This window comes from Abramis brama (assembly GCF_963993115.1).
Source record: "Abramis brama genome assembly, chromosome: 4".
NCBI lineage: Eukaryota > Metazoa > Chordata > Actinopteri > Cypriniformes > Leuciscidae > Abramis > Abramis brama.
Window position 1 is genome coordinate 43,537,155 of NC_139966.1, and position 20,434 is coordinate 43,557,588.

At 36.8% G+C, this 20,434-nt stretch overlaps 1 protein-coding gene across 1 annotated transcript; it reads left to right on the forward strand.

The window, feature by feature from the left end:
• The first annotated feature begins 96 nt into the window (after positions 1-96).
• Positions 97-20,286, forward strand: plxnc1 (plexin C1). The gene is made up of 31 exons (XM_084111765.1): positions 97-1,136; positions 1,231-1,356; positions 1,483-1,617; positions 1,731-1,831; positions 2,006-2,114; positions 2,211-2,370; positions 2,478-2,586; positions 2,686-2,779; positions 2,961-2,993; positions 3,421-3,554; positions 3,651-3,830; positions 4,949-5,057; positions 5,583-5,750; positions 5,937-6,095; positions 6,216-6,318; positions 6,399-6,500; positions 7,685-7,788; positions 7,882-7,923; positions 8,030-8,154; positions 9,062-9,260; positions 9,369-9,515; positions 11,998-12,166; positions 12,341-12,441; positions 12,990-13,065; positions 15,258-15,292; positions 16,197-16,292; positions 16,546-16,709; positions 16,859-17,009; positions 17,081-17,221; positions 17,320-17,394; positions 17,709-20,286. Exons 1-31 carry the CDS (start codon positions 222-224, stop codon positions 17,811-17,813), a joined length of 4,467 nt encoding a protein of 1,488 aa, XP_083967891.1. The 5' UTR covers positions 97-221; the 3' UTR covers positions 17,814-20,286.
• The last annotated feature ends 148 nt before the right edge of the window (positions 20,287-20,434 follow it).

Below are 20,434 nucleotides of genomic sequence, written 5' to 3' on the forward strand. Positions count from 1 at the left end.
ATTGTGTAGGATCATGAAAAGTGTTTAATCAGGAAATGGTATAACTTGCGAAACATCTAAATGTCGCAATCAGGGCTACAGATTTGTTGGCGTGTTGCGCGGAAGTCATCAGGCAGAGCCGCTGCTTTCACTTCCATCCATTTCAACCGTGGACGCATCTGAGCGCAGTTGATCTCTGTGACAAGATCTCGAAACTTCAGCTGATCTCTCAGATATGCAAGATGAGAGGATACTTTCTTGGAATACTTGTGCTCCCACTTTTGAAACATTGCATTTGCGGTGATATAGTGAACTTTGATGGAGACATCAAGGACTTTGTCGTTGGTAAAAGTAAGTTGTTCGTTCTTACTGACCATCGACTACATCAGATGAGCCTCGATCTTTCTGAGGAGAAGAGGAAGGACATCACTAATGCCACTCATCAAAATAGAGTCAACATTCTAGTGCCTTTTGACGACAACGACACCCTGATAACCTGTGGGACCTTTGGAGATGGATACTGCGAAGTTCTTGATATAAATGACATTACAAAGAGTATTTACTATGAAAGTGGTTTATTGGTAGGATCGAGACAGAATGAGAAATCTGTTGCGTTCATAGCAGGTCCAAGTACTGGTAGGTACATTTTGGTTGGGAAAAATGATGAACACAAAAGCACTCAAGATTCCCAGTATCCTGTTGTTAAATTGTGGAACACTTTAACGTCTCAGTATATGGGTATTTTCAACTACATAGAAGAAGGAATACACCCCTCCATCCAGAGCACCGCTAGAGATGTGGAGTTTGTTGACGGATTCCAGAGAGTTTCTCCCCCAGAGTCCTACTTATTTCTCAATGCAAAGACTGACTCGGAGAGGAAAGTGCACGTCCTGCGGATGGACAGCAATGAAAGAAAAAAGAAAGATATCTTCAAATCCCTACAGGCTGCAACGATAGAGTGCTGCAATGATAAAGCTCGTCCAGTGCTCGTCTCCTCCACCGTTATTCCCTCAGGGAACGGTGTTATTTGGGCAGGAGTGTTCAGTGCGCAGAATCAGCAGGATCCGAAGAACACCGCGCTGGCTCTGTACAACATCAGTAGAGTTCAAGGCAAAGTGAAGGGTTTCTGCACTGCTGGTGAAAAATGTGATTCTGAGGTTGGAAAATCAGCATTATGTAGAATATGTTGCATGAGAAAACTTAATTTCACTATTCACCAAAGTCATAATATTTTTGTTCTTTGTGTTGCAGAGTGGTAGTAACCTTCAGCCGCTCTCTGTGGTGTACAAGTACAGCTCAATGTCATCAGTGGCAGCAGTTAGAAGTGGATCCTGGATTTTGTTGTTCATAGGAACCAGTGATGGACAACTAATAAAGGTCTCCTTCACATCTCAATAAGTTTTCATTTCTAAACTCCTGCCCTCCATTTAATCTGTTGTTTACCTCTGCATTTGAACTACTATACAATCACAATTTATGATTTGTATTTCTGTTTGTTGTTAGCTGGTTTTGGATGAGAAATTCACACCAGACTATCCAATAGTGCTGTACAAATCTGATGATGAACGAGCAGTGCTTCCCAGAATGCACTTTGATCCAGTAGATTTCAAATATATCTACATCGCTCTGAGGAAAGAGGTGAGGTTTAGAAATGGGCTATTAACAAACAAACCATTGGCAGTATGTCTCTACTCAGCTGTATTATATTGAATCATCACACTTATCTCTTTCTGCTCATGTTTTTGATGTAGCTCAGAAGAGTGTCTGTGGTTCAGTGTGATAAATACAGCTCTCTGAAAGACTGCAGAGCTGCTCTGGATCCTCTCTGCGGCTGGTGTTTGAACACACAGAGGTCAGCCTGCCTTTATCACATGTGACTTGTCACACATCACACATGATATCTGCTTATCATCACTTAAAATGGTTCCTTGTAGAACAGTCTTTTAAATTCTTATCATCTATATGGACATGGTGAGCAGTGTGCAAACAGATCTGTACGTGATAAATTGATGATGTTTTTATCCAGATGTTCTACTCAAGATGAATGCTCAAATACTTCATGGGTGTCCATCCCAAAAAACTCTCTTAAGACACAGCTGCTTTCTTTTCAGATGACAGAGAACTCTTCTAGAAAGGTAGAGGGTCATAATCTGGAAGTATTTATCATTATTTAGGGAATATATTTAATAAATAATTTATATGACTACCAAACATTGCCCTCTCCTACACAGATTACTCTACATCTTGCCTTGAGTCTGGAGAGCACAGGAAATCCCGCTTTCTCATGTTCCTTCACCACAGGAAGTGTGAATCTGTGTGACGGGTCTGATCTGACTGCAGTTTTCCCAAACTGCTCCTGCAGTTTTCCTGACCACATACTTTATACTGGAGGTTAGTTTTCTTTTAATGAAGTTGTATGTGCGCTATTATACAGTACATTTTTGTAGTCAGAATATGATTTTTTTTATAACCATAAACATTTTTGATAATCTATTCAGTTTCAGAAGTCTCTGCTACTGTTACCATTAAGGATCAGAAGATCACAGAGACACTGACACTGAGGAACTGCTCCAGTATCACAGATAACACAAATGCTTCTTATACACAGTGAGAAAATGAAATTCAGTGTGAAAAATTGCATAGTTCAGAAATGATAACACAGAGATTTATAGATTATATTAATACATCATATGTGCATGAATGCAGGTGTGTGCAGTGTGTCTCATCTGGGTGTCAGTGGTCCTCTTCCTCTCAGCGTTGTGATTGGACACATGGACCTGGACGGCAGTTACTCATACAGGTGAGACATACTGTATTCTACAATCCAGTGCTTCATTATACGTACTGGGAAATACATAACCTTTAAAAAGATTCAAGATTATATTAATTAATTGTTAATATCTTAAATATCATTGTGTTGACTGAAGAAAACTCAGGAAGTAAATGAACCGCTCAGTTCTCTCTCTTTTTCTACTTTTTAGGATGCATGTAAAGATCTACTCTCTACGATTACAGTAAGTGTCATTATGGAAATCATTATGAACCAAACCTCACAGAATAGGGATGTTGTTTTTACAGTTTGTTCCTATTTGAAAAATAAATGTGACTTTACAAGAGTCTGAGGATTTTGTTTGATTTTTGTGGAACTATTTGCTTTTAAAATTCTTTTAAAACAAAAGTTGCTTTCTTCTATAATATAAGCAATAAATTATTTATCACAATCATTATGCTTTTAAATAAAATATTATTGAGGCATATTTACAATTATATTTAATTACTGCACATTATTATTATTATCATTTATAAAATGTATGTAATAAAATATACATTTATTTCTGTTGTTTAATAAATAATGCTTTGGGTCATATTAAGTGGATATGGATTTTTTTTTTCTTCCTGTATGGCCTTTCTTTACTGAGTGCAACATTTTGTGTCCTGCAGAAGCCAGATATTCTCTCTCTAGAGCCCAACAAGGTTTCTTTCCATGGCAGAAACAACGTTTTACTAAGAGGAAGGAACCTAGAATCTGTCACAAAAATCCATATTCAAGGGGATCTGGAGTTTATTCCTAAAGAGTAAGATTATGTGTGTTTGTGTTTAGTCGTATTTATGAATGTGTGTAGATTAAGATAAATGATATTGTAGATCTGTGCATGAATGTTTCCCCTCAGATCTCCAGTGTTTGATCGCTCCAGCGACACTTTAAGGTTCAACATTCCTCCCAGTAGAATTAAAGGAACAGTGAAAGTGTGTGTTGTTACTCCTGACGACCGTTGTCATGGTAACAGTACCATCACTTACAGTTCCCAGCCCAGCTGCACAGGAATACAGCCCACAGTCTCCTGGAGGAGGTAAGAGCTTTCAGACCACTGGCAGAACAGCTTCCATATCCCATCAGTGCCTTGAGATGAAAGCTGCTCATTTTGAATGTCATGCTCTTGGTAATCTAATGGCATTTTAATCCTGAAATATGCAAGAATGCTGTTTATATGGAAAATGACGGTTTGCAAAGTAATAATCTGCTGAGATACTGTGGAAAAACACATATATGTGAGATTGAAAGAAATGAAATCAGAAGTTAGAGTCATTAAGTAATTTCCTGTATGTTTCAGAATTCTGAGAGCTGCAGTTTACTGACTCACATGTGACCTTAGACTAGTATTGTTTAAATTTTTAGAGGTTCAGAAAGAGCAACCTGCTTGCTAACAGCAAGACCGTTCTTAATATTCTGTATTACTGGCTGAAATGGTTAAAGGGGTGGTATAATTCCCTTTTCACAAGATGTAAAATAAGTCTTTGATGTCCACAGAGTGTGTATGTGAAGTGTTAGCTCAAAATACCCCACAGATATTTTTATATAGCTTGTTAAAATTGTCACTTTTAGAGGGTTAGCAAAAATGCAAAATTTTTGTGTCTGTCCCTTTAAATGCAAATGAGCTACTGCTCCTGGCACAGAGGGCGGAGCTTCAACAGCTTGTGTCCTTTTACCTCACACAGACATGCACTGAAAATTTCAAAACTTTTAGCCTTTTATGTTAAAACTGGAGTCAGACAACATGTAGAAAGCAACAGGACATTTCTGAATGGTTAGTTGAAGAATTTATGCAGCTAATGTGGATCTTCTAGTCATTGATTAGCATATTCTGTCATGATAATCTATAAATCGCGTTCCCGGGGGTGGGTTTATGTAAATTTTAGGGTTAGTGATGTCACTAATTCAGGAGGAATGTCGTGTAGTTCCTACCAGCCTTTTGTTGTAGTCCTTAAAAAGCGATTTCAAATATATTCAAATTTCAAATATCTTTCTTTGCTTTGAACTTTGAGCATTGGAACTTTGCGAATGTTGTTTATGCTCAAACAGCAACATTACACACTAACTAAAGTTAGAAAAGTGAAATCATAATCAACCACCCCTTTAATATCTCTATTATAAATATTTTAATATATATTTTAATATCTCTTCATTCAGTGGTGGAAGGAAGATTGTTCTTCAGGGGAGCAATATGGAATTTGTGGAATCTGTTACTGCCCGTCCCTCTAATAAAGAGCTTCAAACACAATACAACGGAAGCTCTGAGGTAAGACGTGTGTTTATTACTCCTGCAATCACTCACAGTACTTCATCTGATACACAGAGGACAGCTATTTATAACTTCAGTGAGTCTTCAAACAGCCCAGATTCACACATGCACTGCATGAGGTCTTATTTAGAAAGAAATGTCATTTATCTGCTCATATAATTGTTAAAAGCACTTCAGTGACTCTAAATATATAATTGATTATTTTAAAGGGGTTACATTTATTTTAAGGCTGTGGATTATCCCTCACTCACAAATGTGTATGTGTGTGTGCGTTTGTGTGTGTGTGTGTGTGTATAAAGTCTTGAACTATATACTATATATATATATATATACTGTATATATATATATATTTACTAAATCTTTTTGAATTTTAAAATTGCTTGTCAGTTACCACCCATAACATGAAAATAATTAGGAGTTTGTCTGTGTCAGCTCATGCAATTTTATTGTGTTTTATTGTTTCACAGAGCTTCACGTGTCACATGTATTGGAGTCATATCTTCATTGTCTCTCTTTTCTCAGGATGTGTGGTTTCTTTCCCCCGATAATGATGACAGTGGACAGTTAAGCTTGTCAATGAAAGTTGGAAACGCCACTGTGGACTGTAAGCATTTGTCCTACAAGTCTGATCCAGAATTCACTGGATTCATCACCTTACAGGTGGCCAACGACCTACAGGTCAACATTAAGGTGAGTTTAGCATTACAGTGAGTTTAAGATCAATGTACAGTCTACATGTTTTGGCATGCATGCCTATTTTTTACAGGCCCTGGTGGTAAAAACTCTAAGAAAATATATTATTGTGAGCAGTCAGTGTTTTTGCACATCAGCATGTAAATCTCACAACCTCCACACTCTTCTACCTCTCTTTCTCAGAAAATAGAAGATAAATTGAACTTGAGTATGAGTGAGGTGAATGTGACGTGTCTACAGGGAGATCAACAGTATCCGTGTGTTTTGGACAAGATTGAGTCCAATGCCATCATCTGTAAGATTAAAGGAGAATCAGGAGGCGTCACAGTGGACTCACTCATTGTGAGTCTAAATAATAAATATTAAATAAACATGTCTTTATGCAACATTTCTTGTTAATTAATTATTGACCCTTGCCTATTTAAAATACAAAAATCTCCTTTATTTTACTATAATTTTCAGATAAATGTTGGGTATTTGACTAAAACCCTTGAGTCTCAAAGTCCTTTGATGTTCTTATACATCCTTGTCGCAGTGATTCTGCTCTTAGTTCTAGCTGCTGTTGGTAAGTGATTTCAGATTTACGTCACATATTTTAACATTAGTCCTGCAGGGATTAATATGTGGTTTCGCACATCTGTCTAGTTGGAGTCATTGCTCACCGTAAGAGCCAGAGAAAAATGAATGAGAAAATGAACAAACAACTGGAAATGCTGGAAAGCAACATCAGAAGGGATATACGACAAGGTCGGTCATTTTTGAAATGCTGGTCTTTGTAGTGTGGTGTTTGTAAAGGCAAGTGTATTGTTTCTATTGCTCATACTGAAGGTTAGTGATTTGAACAAACAACTAAATCCTAAATACTGTATTAAACTTAGGTAAATAACTCATCCTGCACCTTTGTGCTACGGACACAAATTATATGAATTGGTTTAAACATAAAATTTGTGAATAAATCAACATTTCCATACCTTGTGTTATCTGTAATAAAATGGAAGGATCATCTCTGCTCGTACTTCTTGGAAAATATGCGCATTTTGTTGGTTTTTCGATCAAGAATCTTTTTCAAAAAGGATTTTTAAGAATGTTCGGACCTCCATCCGAACATACCTCTCGCTCTCCTCCATTTTTCTGATCACATGATCTGTTGAGGTAAAGTCACAAGACATTTTTTGTTGCGCATCAAGAAATGTATTGGATAAATGTGTCTCCTTCATAGTTTATATGTGTTTTCTTAACAAATAAAAAATTGTTTCCATCCTCCGATTTTTTCTTAATAAAACATCCCAAAATTTGCATAAGAATAGGTGGATGGAATCATGGCTATATAGACTTTGAGTGTTTTTTTTGTTTTTTTTTTAGCTGATGAGCTAAACCTCATAGTTAATTCGGCCAGCGCTCATACCTGTATTTACATCCTGTTTTCGGTCGAAGTCCACAGTAGTCGATTGTCAAGTTCACGCGCGTGATCATAGGTAACTAAACAACAGTGGAGAACTCGACAATTGACTACTGTGGACTTTGACCGAAAACAGAATGTAAATACAGGTATGAGCGCTGGCCGAATTAACTTCATTTTTATTCATATCTTTCACATCTACTGCAGTCAGATTCACCGTGTTCACTCTGAAGGAATCACATGGCTGTGCACTTGTAATGACACATCAAGGATGTTAAGAGGCTAAAAGCAGGTTTAAAACTTGCCCCATTGAAGTCAACAAGGTGCACATTTTAAAAAGAGGATAACACGGTGTAGGCAACATCGATTTTTGTCGTTGTTCTCTGTACTGACAGCACTCCAAATTTACAAAAAAATGACCGGAGTTCTCCTTTAAATCCTTCAGTGCTCATATTGTTGCCATGTTACTTACTGTTTGATGTCTAGTTGTGTGTGATTACGTCATACATTTATTTTTGTTTGTTTTTGACAGGCTTTGTTGACTTGCAAACAGAAAAATCCGACTTGATTGATAATGTTGGAGCCATACCTTTCCTGGATTACAAGCACTTTGCCTTAAAAATCTTCTTTCCTGAGGTTTAAGAGCTTTATTACTTTTTGATGCATATTTTATTGTAGATTTACCATGTGTGTTTGTTTGTTTAATATATATTTTCTTATTTTCTCGAGGCTGGTCCTCTGTCAGCAGTCATGATCAGAGACATTGGAGAGGTAAAATGCTACAGTATATTTAGCAGTAGGCCTATATGAAGTGTAAACATACCACACTGTAAAAATAGATGATTTAACTATAACTCTGTCATTTTTTTATGGTCAGGACTCTGTTCAGACAACTGTTGATGAAAAATGTGAGGCTTTTGCTGTGCTGATCAGAGATAAGCAGTTTCTCAGTTGTTTTGTGCATGCATTAGAGGAACAGAAAAACTTCAACATAAAAGACAAGTGAGTCGAAGATGCTGTGCCGCTTTGAAAACATTTCCACCTCTGTTTGAATATGACTTGTTTAACTTGGTCATAGGTCCTTATGGCTATTTTGAGGCCCTGATTTGGTTTCCGTTGCTTAGAAGTGTAAACAGAGATAATGTTTTGTGGAATTATACAAATAGCACTTCGTCTTCCGTGAGGGAACTCAGAAGTGTCTTTTAAAATGACCATCACACTGAAACAATGTAATGTTAGTTGATGTTTCAATGCATAGACTTCGTCTGACCAGCACAAATCCAGCAAGTGTTGTTTTATCAAATTGCTTCACAACAACATCTCATAAAGCCTTGAAATGGAGACATTCCATCTTATCTCTTATTCATGAAGACAAATAATCCACGAAAGCCCACAATCATAAGATTAAACTACAATAGTAAGCATCACAAGAGTGAGGGAACTCATGAGTAATATTAAATATAAAAATGTATGACATATATGATTAAATGGTATAGATGGTCAAATGATGAATAATACAAATGATTAAATATATATGATATAAAAAATTAAATGATAATAAAGCAAAATTAAGAAAATAAAACACAACACAAATGTATGGTTGCTCTCTTGAAACACATACAGGTTGCTACTGAAACCTCAAATTAGATCCTAAGGTTTTGCATAAAAGCATCAATATTAGAAAAAAATATTAAAAGCATATTAATGCAAATAATTGCAATACACATTGGCTTGATTGTTTTGCATAATATATAGCACTTTATAATATTAATATAAAGTTAAAAAAACAACTGATCTCTTTCACTCAGTCTGTCTTTGACCCTGTATCTACTTGTCTTTTTCTCTTTTTTTATACCTTGTGTTTTTGTTCCTTTCTTTATATCTCTCTTTCTATTCCTCTCTCTCTCAGATGTACAGTGGCGTCTCTGTTGACTCTGGCCCTCCATGGAGACCTGGTTTATCTCACAGAGGTAATGGAGGACCTTCTGCAGAGTCTGATGGACCAGTCCAGTAATACAAATCCAAAACTTCTCCTGCGCCGCACAGAGTCCATAGTGGAGAAGCTTCTTACCAACTGGATGTCCATCTGTCTGTATGGCTTCCTCAGGGTCCGTCCATACATCCACTTTATCGTGGATTTATAAAGTGCATATTATCATTCACTACTCGTGTGTACTCGCATGTTTATGCACAAAATGTGTGTGTTTCGTCCATAGGAATCAGTAGGACAGCCTCTCTTTCTGTTGGTGTCAGCTCTGACTCAGCAGATCTCTAAAGGGCCGGTGGATTCAGTGACGGAGAAAGCTCTGTACACCCTTAGTGAGGACTGGCTTCTCTGTCAAGCGCAGGACTTTGATGCCCTGGTCAGTATTTTCTTCTCTTACGGTCAATTTTATACAAATGAGAAACTGTTCACAAAATTCAACAGTTATGGAAAGTACTAACCTCAAAAATACCGTAACAAGCCACATTGACGTTTTAGTAGTTCCCCCTTTTAATTAATTAAAAAGAAACACCAAATATGTCCCTTCCCAAATGATATATTATATACACTACCGTTCAAAAGTTTGGGGTTGGTCATTTTGTTTTGTTTTGAAGTCTGTTAATCTCACCAACCAAGAATGAATTGATTTATTTCAGATATTTTGTCTATTAAGTTTATTACTAGCTGTGTACATTTCAAACCTCTTGAGTTTGCTTATAAACTGTCCGTCACCAAGACATCCTGTAGCTTCCTGTAACTTCGTTGTGCAATATTTCTTGCACAAGTGCTTCGGGCATCATTTCCCGACTGTTTTGTTGCTTACCTACGTGTGGACTTTGTATTTATTGTTTATTGCTGGCCATAGGGATTTTTATTACAGCATGTATTTGGTTCCTGACATTTTCCGTTCCTGATTCTTTCCTGACCTATGATTCTCATATTGACTGTGGTTGGGTGGTTGTTGTCTAGCACCTCATAAACACTTGAGTAAGCAAGAAAAGAGGTAAGATTAATGACAGTATGCAGACAGAATCATGTGACCAGGCCATCTTCCCCTAGAAACCACCAACAGCCTCTCATTGTTAGACTTGTGAGATTGTGCTTCTGCATTTTGCCACCTGCAAAGGATATCAGTTTTGCACAAGCCTTCCTCTCACAAAACCGGACTGTACCTGTATTGCCAAGCAAGAAACTTGCATTCCTCCAAAGGAACATATTTGTGTCAGAAGATGGTCTAACTAGTTTGAAATTGTATTCTTCCCCTTTATTACAGTGAAAATTACGGAAGTCTTTTTTTTTTTAAAAAAAGAAGAAGTTTTTAAACCGCATCATAGCCGGGAATCTTATGCAACAGTGCATTTTTCACTAGGTCCTAAAAAGTTCCTGCCATAAGTAATTTATTTTAGGTTGATACTGCATTTCTAATTTAATTTTTTGCTTTAAACTGACTTTTTAAAAAGATTCATATTAGGTCTAATTATTCAACTTATTTCCCTGTATTGACCATAATAGTTGCTTCATGTACTTAAAGGGTCTTAATACCTGATCTATCATATATATAAACAATTAGTCTGGCAGTTTAAAGGTTTTGATCTACCTCCCATAAAAAATAACAGAACGCCCTCTAAAATTGTCTAATAAATATGTTCCAAGTATATAAAAGAAGAGATAATGTGTATAAATAAGGTTTTGTTTTACTGGAGCTTATTGAATTTTGTGAGTACAGCTCCAAATGAAAGATGTTGACTCTGTATGACTGCTGAGGACATTATGAGCAGAATATGATTTTAAAAACATTTCCAGTGTCATTTTTTAATTGTAACATGTATAGTTAGTTTTGATTTTGTGTTCAGTTCCTGTTTGCCTGTGTTTCCTGTCTGGTTTGTCTCCATGGTCATTCATTTAGTTATGCAGATCTCTGTGTGTGATATAAGCCCTCAAATCATTCTGTTCTTCTTTGTTCCATGTTGTCAATGTTTGTGCTAAGTGATTGTGACGCTAAATGTCCTTTGCTCCACAAATCAGTACTTCACAGTTCACAGTCTTTGTAATATGTTTTAGCAATACATTTCTAACATTTTGTTAGAAGTATACTTTCCTTATCTCAGCTTTGTCCAGAGAGCATCTTTGTCTGCCTACATTCTTTTGTATGTATGTAATGGGGACATCTGTTATTGGGAGAAAGTCTCCTATTCTGTGCATTGTGAAAGCCTTTTGGACCACAAGGCTCAAAGGGCTATCTTACCGGATATTTACCATTTATAGATATGTTATACAACGTATATATGATACTTATGATGTCATTTATGATCTTATTGGTTGAATAACGGGATACTCACTGTATATTCTTACTATATATTTCCGGATTTTTTGGGTGGGGCTAAAATGGGGGCTCGATGACGCACTGGAGCACTGGTGCCATCATCGGCAGTGCGTGCCCGCGAGTCAACTTTCCCGCCAGTGGGCGTGGTTTCAGCGCAGCCAGCGGACACGCCCCCAGCGTTTGAGAGCAGAGACCACTGCTAATTTTTTCAAGATTTTGATAGCTTATTTTATTTACTTGGCTGCTTTTTTATCATTCAAATTTGGCTGGGTGGCTAATAACACATTTTTCTGTGGTGTGACAGACTCAGAACACATACTTAATTTGGACTTTACATGGACTTTAACAGATTGTGAAAAAACAAGGGAGCATATATGATTTCTTTTTTTTTGCTCTTTGGATGTTTGTCCCCTAAATTCTTTCCTTCTCTTTTCATTCTCATTAAAATAAGAACTGTCACAATGTTTATGTGCAACATATATAATTGGTAGTTCTTCATAGTCACTAAATCATTTTGTTCATGTTTTCGCCCCTGTAGAAACTAAAGGTGGTGTTTGCTGTGGGGACTGGAGGAGAGGTCAGTGAACCCTTAGAGGTCAACGCACTGACCTGTGACACAATAAAGCAAGTCAAGGAGAAAATCTTACAGACCTTCCAGCGCAAGTTTGGTTTCCCCTACACACAGCAGTTCAGGGATATAGAAATCGGTTAGTAGGCTCCCTGTTCATTACTCCTTCTGTTTTGATTATCAAAATTTTTCATGAAACTTTTCTTATGTTTAAAGCTTATAGGACCTATTTGTATTGTTATCAAACTGTTGTTTCAGTTGCCAGTCAGAACTAATTCCTGTTTGATGTCTCTGTTTTTTGTTGTGCTCTCAGAATATGAGAAGGAAGGAAAGTTTGTCATGCTACAGGAAGTTGATGAGACCTCAGAGATTCGAGGGCATGTTACCATGTTGAACACTCTAAAACATTATCAGGTGAGTGCATGACAACCAAAAATGGTGTAAACATCATTTTTGAGAAGAAGTGTACTATATTCTAAGCAATCAGACAACTGATAAAACAAGAAAACAGGACCTGAGCCATATCTAGAGACCAGAATATCATAAAGGTGAAGTTATTTTTCGTTCTTCGCTAAGGGGTAAAAAGAAGTTCGAAATACATTTGCAGAGATATACTGTTAGCCAACATCCTGACGCCGGCCACTGTTGGGAGCAGCATTTAGATATGAGCTGCACACGTTTCTCTCAATAACAAATGAAACACTCAACAACAATGAAAACAGCGGTTAAGAAGTATAAGATCTATCCTGTCTAACACGGTATTTTTATGTTCTCAAGGGTGGCTGTTGGCCTAATTCGAGATTGACCTTTCACTTGCAAAACTTGTGTCACAAGACTAAATAAACCCAGATTAAGCTAAACTGTTGTGTTAACCCATAATACGTCCATAGACTACAGCAGCACAGTAGTATTTTCTGATATTTTCAGAGTTTATGTGCTTTTAAATATGTATTTCCATCCAGGTTGGTGATGGAGCATGCATTAAAGTGATCACAACAAGAGTGCATGCCCCATTGAAGACTCAGAACAGTGTAACGGGTGAGTCACATCCCTTTGAATCATTCCCCAGCTCAACTGAAGCAATGTACAATGTATTGTTGATCTTCACAATTAACACATTTAGGCTGGTTGCATTATGAGTGTAATCTATACATGCCTGGTTAACAACTCGTACTAGAAGCAAACATTCAGCTCACCACAGTACTGTAGCTTTGCAAATGCCCCACCACACATTTGGTGCTTGACATCCTCTGGTCTCCATCCACTTTCATGATATAAAAGAAAGCGCTGTCAATAGTCTGATAAGCATCTGTTTTGGTTTTCACCAAAGAAATTAAGATGGTTTGAAATTACTTGAGGAGGATGAGTAAATAATGACAACTGTCCCTTTATAAGAGATCTGAACTGGAACTAAAACTGCATATTATATGTGCATCTTGTCACATTTGAGGCACAAGAATTAAACACGGCCTTGTGTAAAGGAAGTGGTGGTTTAAGTGTCTAAACTATCTCTTTTTTTTTTTTTTATACCACGTCCTACATCTGTCAGTGTAGTCTCTTATTGACCGCATGTTATTTTTGATAGTGCTTTATAATAACTTTAATTTAGTCACTGGTAAAGATTGTATATGCTTAACAGATCAGTAATTGCTACATTCAAATATGAATATAAATGAATCAGTGACATTTGATTTTGGACATATATCAATCTGATGATGATCTGTTCATCATTATATGATGCAATAATGTTTTTTTATATATATATATACAGCGGGGGAAATAAGTATTGAACACGTCATCATTTTTCTCAGTAAATATATTTCCAAAGGTGCTATTGACATGAAATTTTCACCGGATGTTGGTAACAACCCAAGTAAGCCATACATACAAAGAAACAAACAAAAATAAGTTCAGAAATTAAGTTATGTGTAATAATGTGAAATGACACAGGGAAAAAGTATTGAACACATGAAGAAAGGGAGGCGCAAAAAGGCATTGAAAGCCAAGACAACTGCTGAAAACTTACAGTAATTAAAAAGCAATCCAGCCCCCTGTCAGTGGAAATTAATAACAGCTGGTTCAGTCCCAAATGATGGCCTACAAAAAGGTCTCATTGCCAAGGTGTCACACAAGACACATCTCATGATGGGTAAAAGCAAAGAGCTGTCTCAAGACCTTCGCAACCTAATTGTTGCAAAACATAATGATGGCATTGGTTATAGGCACCATTCTAAGCTTCTGAATGGTCCAGTGAGCACTTTTGGGGCCATAATACGGAAGTGGAAAGACAATAATTTCACCATAAATTTGCCTCGACCAGGTGCTCCTCGCAAGATTTATTCTTGATGAGAAGAATTATTCTTTTCACTCCTCTATCAGAAATCTTGCGAGGAGCACTGGTCGAGGCAAATTTATGGTGAAATTATTGTCTTTCCACTTCCGTATTATGGCCCCAAAAGTGCTCACTGGACCATTCAGAAGCTTAGAATGGCGCCTATAACCAATGCCATCATTATGTTTTGCAACAATTAGGTTGCGAAGGTCTTGAGACAGCTCTTTGCTTTTACCCATCATGAGATGTGTCTTGTGTGACACCTTGGCAATGAGACCTCTTTGTAGGCCATCATTTGGGACTGAACCAGCTGTTATTAATTTCCACTGACAGGGGGCTGGATTGCTTTTTAATTACTGTAAGTTTTCAGCAGTTGTCTTGGCAGTTGTCTTTCCATGCCTTTTTGCGCCTCCCTTTCTTCATGTGTTCAATACTTTTTCCCTGTGTCATTTCACATTATTACACATAACTTAATTTCTGAACTTATTTTTGTTTGTTTCTTTGTATGTATGGCTTACTTGGGTTGTTACCAACACCTGGTGAAAATTTCATGTCAATAGCACCTTTGGAAATATATTTACTGAGAAAAATGATGACGTGTTCAATACTTACTTACTTATACTTACCCGCTGTAAATCAAGGTCCAACATTTTGAATTGTCTGTATGAACACATGCATTTTTATACCCGATTATGTTTGCATGTGTGTTGCATACTGTATTGTTTGAGTGCAACTGCATTATGCAGGTTTGGTTATACATGTGGTCTAAACCCACTGTCTGTGACCACATCAGAGATTCAATCATTAAACATCAGTCTGTTTAAAGCCCAATGATGCATAAGTGTTGAGTTGACATTGCTTATTATTTTACTAATAATCATGGTGTTTTGTTGCACAGATGATGAGAACTTCTCTATCAAGTACTTCCATATGGTGAGGAGCCATTTAGGGCATTTTTACTTCTGTATAACATCTGTTTGCTCTGTTTGCTCTGTTCTGTTTTCTAATATGTGAAGTAATGACTGCGTTGTGTTTTCATGCATGGGTCCTTGTCAAGGTTCATGAGTTATATAGTTGGCATTTCCATGACACTGCAGTGAAGTGAGCATGGGTGTGTGACACTTTCGGTTTTGCCACCTCCTTCCTGCTCAGATAAGAGGAAGTGCTTTTAAGTGAATCTGAGCATATGAATCTCAGTGCAGTTTGTATTGTTCAAAGATACACCAAGCATTTAGCCTCTTCTTATAATGAAACCCATAATAGCTTAAACATGTATATTACAAACACTGTCAGTACACATAAGAATACATTGTTGTATAATTACTTTAATTATATGTAAGGGTTAATGCCCGACGAGGTGTCCATTATCAGGTATTAATGGACGACGGCGCGCGTCGGACGGTTGCCTCCGCCGAAGTCCATTAATACCTGACAATGGACACCTCGAAGGGCATTAACCCGCTTATACCATGGTCACTTACGAAAGAAAGAAATATTTAATCAATTAATAATACTTTAATGTGTTTTAGAGTAAAAATTGTGAGGGTTTTTATTTATTAAGTCGAGCGCACTATTTAACATCTCCCGTATACAGGCGTTGCCAAGCAACGTGGCCACAGCGACCCGACCGCAGCAGTTGATCAGTGAGTTTGAGCCAGCGCAATCATTTAGAACTGTCATCAGGCAAATTGACGGGACGCCTTTCCTAGGTGTACATTATCACTTTTTAATGGACACCCTGCAGCCAATCAGAATCGAGTATTCACCCAGACCATGGTATAAGCATTGACAATTTCAACAAATAAACCTGGTAACCTGGACGTTTTGTTTGGTCTAGGTCGATCCAGATGTCGAAACAGACCTGAGCAAACATCCCGAGAAAAAAGCATTAAAATTCAAGGAGATGTACCTCACCAAGCTGCTCTCCACCAAGGTGAGAATAACTGACACATAGAAGCATTTTATTGTATAGATAGATGTATAGACAGAGATATAGACACATGATGGATAGATTGACCAGAAATACCTGACATATTTTGGTCCCCATGATATTATGTTTTATGAAAATGTAAAAATGCAGGAAGTTTTCTGTGATTGGTAGGTTTAGGGGTAGTGTTAGGGTTAGAGGATGGAATATACAGTTTTGTACATGTCTATGGAATGTGATAATAAAATGTGTCCACCAGGTGGCAGTCCATTCTTTTGTTGAGACCCTTTTCAAGAGCATCTGGGGATTGCCCAACAGCAGGGCACCATTGGCTGTCAAGTATTTCTTCGACTTCCTGGACGTACAAGGAGAGAGAAAAAAAATCTCAGATCCAGATGTTCTCCACATCTGGAAAACAAACAGGTGCTGGATAACACACCTCCATTGAAGTACACTTTAGCGGAGCTCCACCAATAGCTGCACTGATCGCTGATTATCAAATGCCTCAAATGATTTAAGAACTTTTATATGTTCATGCACAACTAAAAAAGATGTTCTAACCTCCCTATCAGCCTTCCTCTTCGTTTCTGGGTGAATATCCTGAAGAACCCTGACTTTGTGTTCAGTGACATGGTGAAGACGCCTCACCTGGACGGCTGTCTGTCCGTCATTGCTCAGGCTTTCATGGACTCCTTCTCACTAGCTGAGCAACACCTAGACAAGGTAACCACTGAAAACTAACAAGGAAAACTGTGAATATCAGAACAATTATTGACTCTCTTATTCTCCTACAGTATTCACCAACCAATAAGCTACTCTATGCCAAAGATATCCCTCAGTACAAACAGGAAGTGAAGTCGTACTACAAGATAGTGAAAGACCAGCCTTCTATCAGCAGCCAAGAGTTGAAATTATTTCTTCAAGATGAGTCAAAGGTACAATTTGTCATATAGGACCTAGAGATTTAATGAAGCATTTTGATGAAAATATGGTGATGAATAAATGCTTAATGTTAATTTCCCCTTTTCATCAGAAACATCAAAATGAGTTCAATGAATCTGCAGCTCTGCGTGAACTCTACAAATACATGCTCCGCTACTTCAGTGAGGTACGATTCCCATGCTATGATCGCTCATCTCTTTCGTGCATTCGTAGCAGTTTCACAGAACAGTTTCACAGGATTTTCAGGCATTTTGAAGCCACAGAACTTCTAAAAAGGAAACCTATTTTGCCACTTTAATGAAACGTGACAACACTTTCACATCCTGTTTTAGTTCAGGATGTTAGAAACCTGTTTTGAAAGGAGACTTGATACCGTATTTTCCACTAGTAATCATTTGACGGTTGTTTAGTTCTGGAACGATTAAGGATTCAGATTGTGTATTAGCATAACTTTTTCTTTTTAATACTCGGTCTCTACAGATTTCGCAGAAGCTGGAACAGTCAGACGCCCCTGCTAGTCTGATAGAGGACATGCACAAAGTTAAGGAGCTTTTTGACAACATGAAACGAAGTGGTTGGAGCTGAAATTGGTATTCACACTGCATCTCGTTTGTTTTTAAGTTGGTCATTAAACTGGAAGCGTCTCCCTCATAGAGACTGCCATCATCATCTGTCGTATATTAGGAAAGACAGATTCACTTCTGTATATTGGACACTGTAGGGACCAAGTGAATGTAATGCATGTTGATGCACTAGAGTTTTAGAGAAGCACTCTCAGAAAAAAAGTTACAAAAGGTACAAGGTACAAAAGCTAAAATGTACTATTATTAGGGGTGGAGCCGAACCCGAATACGGTATTCGGAAAGGCACAAATAATGTGTTTTTTACGAATACTTATTTCGAACAAATACTTGTAATTATATATTTGTATTCGGGAACAAGAAAAACTTTATATCAAAAAGCTGCGTTTCCTCATGAGACATGGCGACCGGCGGCGCTGCTGATGTGGTGGCTGTAAATCCACTTGTTGATAAGAAAGGAGGAAAAAGACACATACGTCGTTAACATAGCGCGTTTTTTGCGCGTTCAGATTTCAAATGTAGGCGCGCGGCAAGCGCGCTCTTAATAGAATCGAGCGGCGCGCCTATGTCCATGGTTACATAGCAACGACAGACGTACGGGAGAGCAAGCGCTTGTGGAAAGGAGAAAGCGGTGCGAACTGCGCTCTCCATGATGACGAGGAAGTATCAGCAAATAATTAATTGTTTTCTAGCCCTTGCATTAGCTTTAGATATATTTATGGAGATGAGAAATGAAATAAAAAGCCGTCATTATGTCATTAATATCAGTCCATCAGAAAAGCAGTTCTAGGCTTATTCTTGGCTGGATAACTCTTAGCAGGTTTAAAAAGCCCTTTTAAAATTAAATATGAATGCAGTTTTGGATTAAATAAAAGTACAGTCAAGTCAAATAAAACACGTTTTATCTCCTGTATAGTTTGGTAACACTACAATAAGATACTATTCATTAACATTACTTAATGTGTTATCTAACATAAACACATTGAGTGAACAATATATTTTTACAACATTAATTAATGTTTGTGAATGTTATTTAATACAAACACTTGATTGGTCATGTTTGTTCACTTCATTCATTGTGCATTAAATAATGTTAACATAAACAATAATGTAAGTAATGTTAAAAATGTATTTTTAAATTAACCCCAAGGAGAATAATTGCGACAGTATATAACTATTGTTTATTGTTAGGTCATTTTATCTAATGTTATCTAACAAATGGAATCTTATTGTAAAGTGTTTTTAATACTACAGTTTCCATCTTTGTAACCGTGATATACACTTTAATATATGTAAATTTAATCTAAATTAAGCTTTGGTACCGAAATTGGTACCGAGAACTGTGGATTTTCACTGGTATTGGTAACGAATACTGAAATTTTGGTACCGTGACAACACTATTAGCTCTGTTAGCGCGGTAATTTAGACAATAGGCTGTTGACAGAGTAACGTTAACTTAGGTAATGGCTGTTATGTTATTTTCTTTTTAATGACGTTCCTTGTTACATGTTCATTGCTGGATTTATAAAAAAAACATCAACCAATATTGCATATCCATAATTATTATAATGGATATAATTAAAGAATACTTACACTATAACGTAAATTAGAAGTGTAACGCAAAAAAAATGGATTTTTACACCTATTTTGAATTTTACTCGAATACAAATACAAATACAAATACTTTTCCCCCCTCAACAAATACAAATACAGATACAAATACCGGCTGCTTTGCACACCCCTAACTATTATGTACACTTAAAGTACTTATATGAACATTTAAGGTACTACTATATACCATTTAGGGGTAAATAATTTACAAAGATGTACCTTTTCACTTTTGTACCTTAGGGTACTACACCAGTGACAGCTTTGTACCTTTATTTCTGAGTGATCATCGAGCTTATATTGGACTAACACTGAGCTGTCTGATATCTCATAATATGAATCATATAATGCAAATCTTGATGATTAATATGCTGTTTTTTTTTCAGTTTTCTAAATCATGTATTCTTTTACTACAGGATCTGCCTTAATGCATTAATCTGCCAGGTCAAGCATTGTACGTTCCTCCTTTTTAAAATCTTTTGAAAATAGACAAAATAATGTTGTTGTTGTTGTTGTTGTTGTTGTTGTTGTTGTTTTGCCCTGGTCTAACTCTGCACTATACTATTAAAATGTGTGTCGTTTTGTAAAGTGATGTTACATGCACAAGTGAGATCACTGTAAATCTGTATTGTTTTGTCGCCCTCTATTGGTCACACTAGTTATTATGTAAAGTTTAGCCTTTAAGCTCCATCCATTTGTTTTTTGTTCAGGACATAAAATATGTATTGATTAATTAACATTCAGAAAAATTAAAATATTTAGAAATTATTAAATTATTTTTGGTGTGCGTTTGCCTGTCATCATAGCAAATGGTCAATTCTGTTTACGAGTATTGCATTTCCAATCAATAATAAATAGATTTATTATAACTGTTGTAGTTTGAGTGTTTATTCAGTCATTTTTTTCTTTCTTTTTTATAAAGAAATGAATACTTTTATTCATCAAGGAATGTGTTAAATTGATAAAAGGTGATAGCAAAGATTTATGTTGTTAGAAAAGGTTTCTATTTTGAATAAA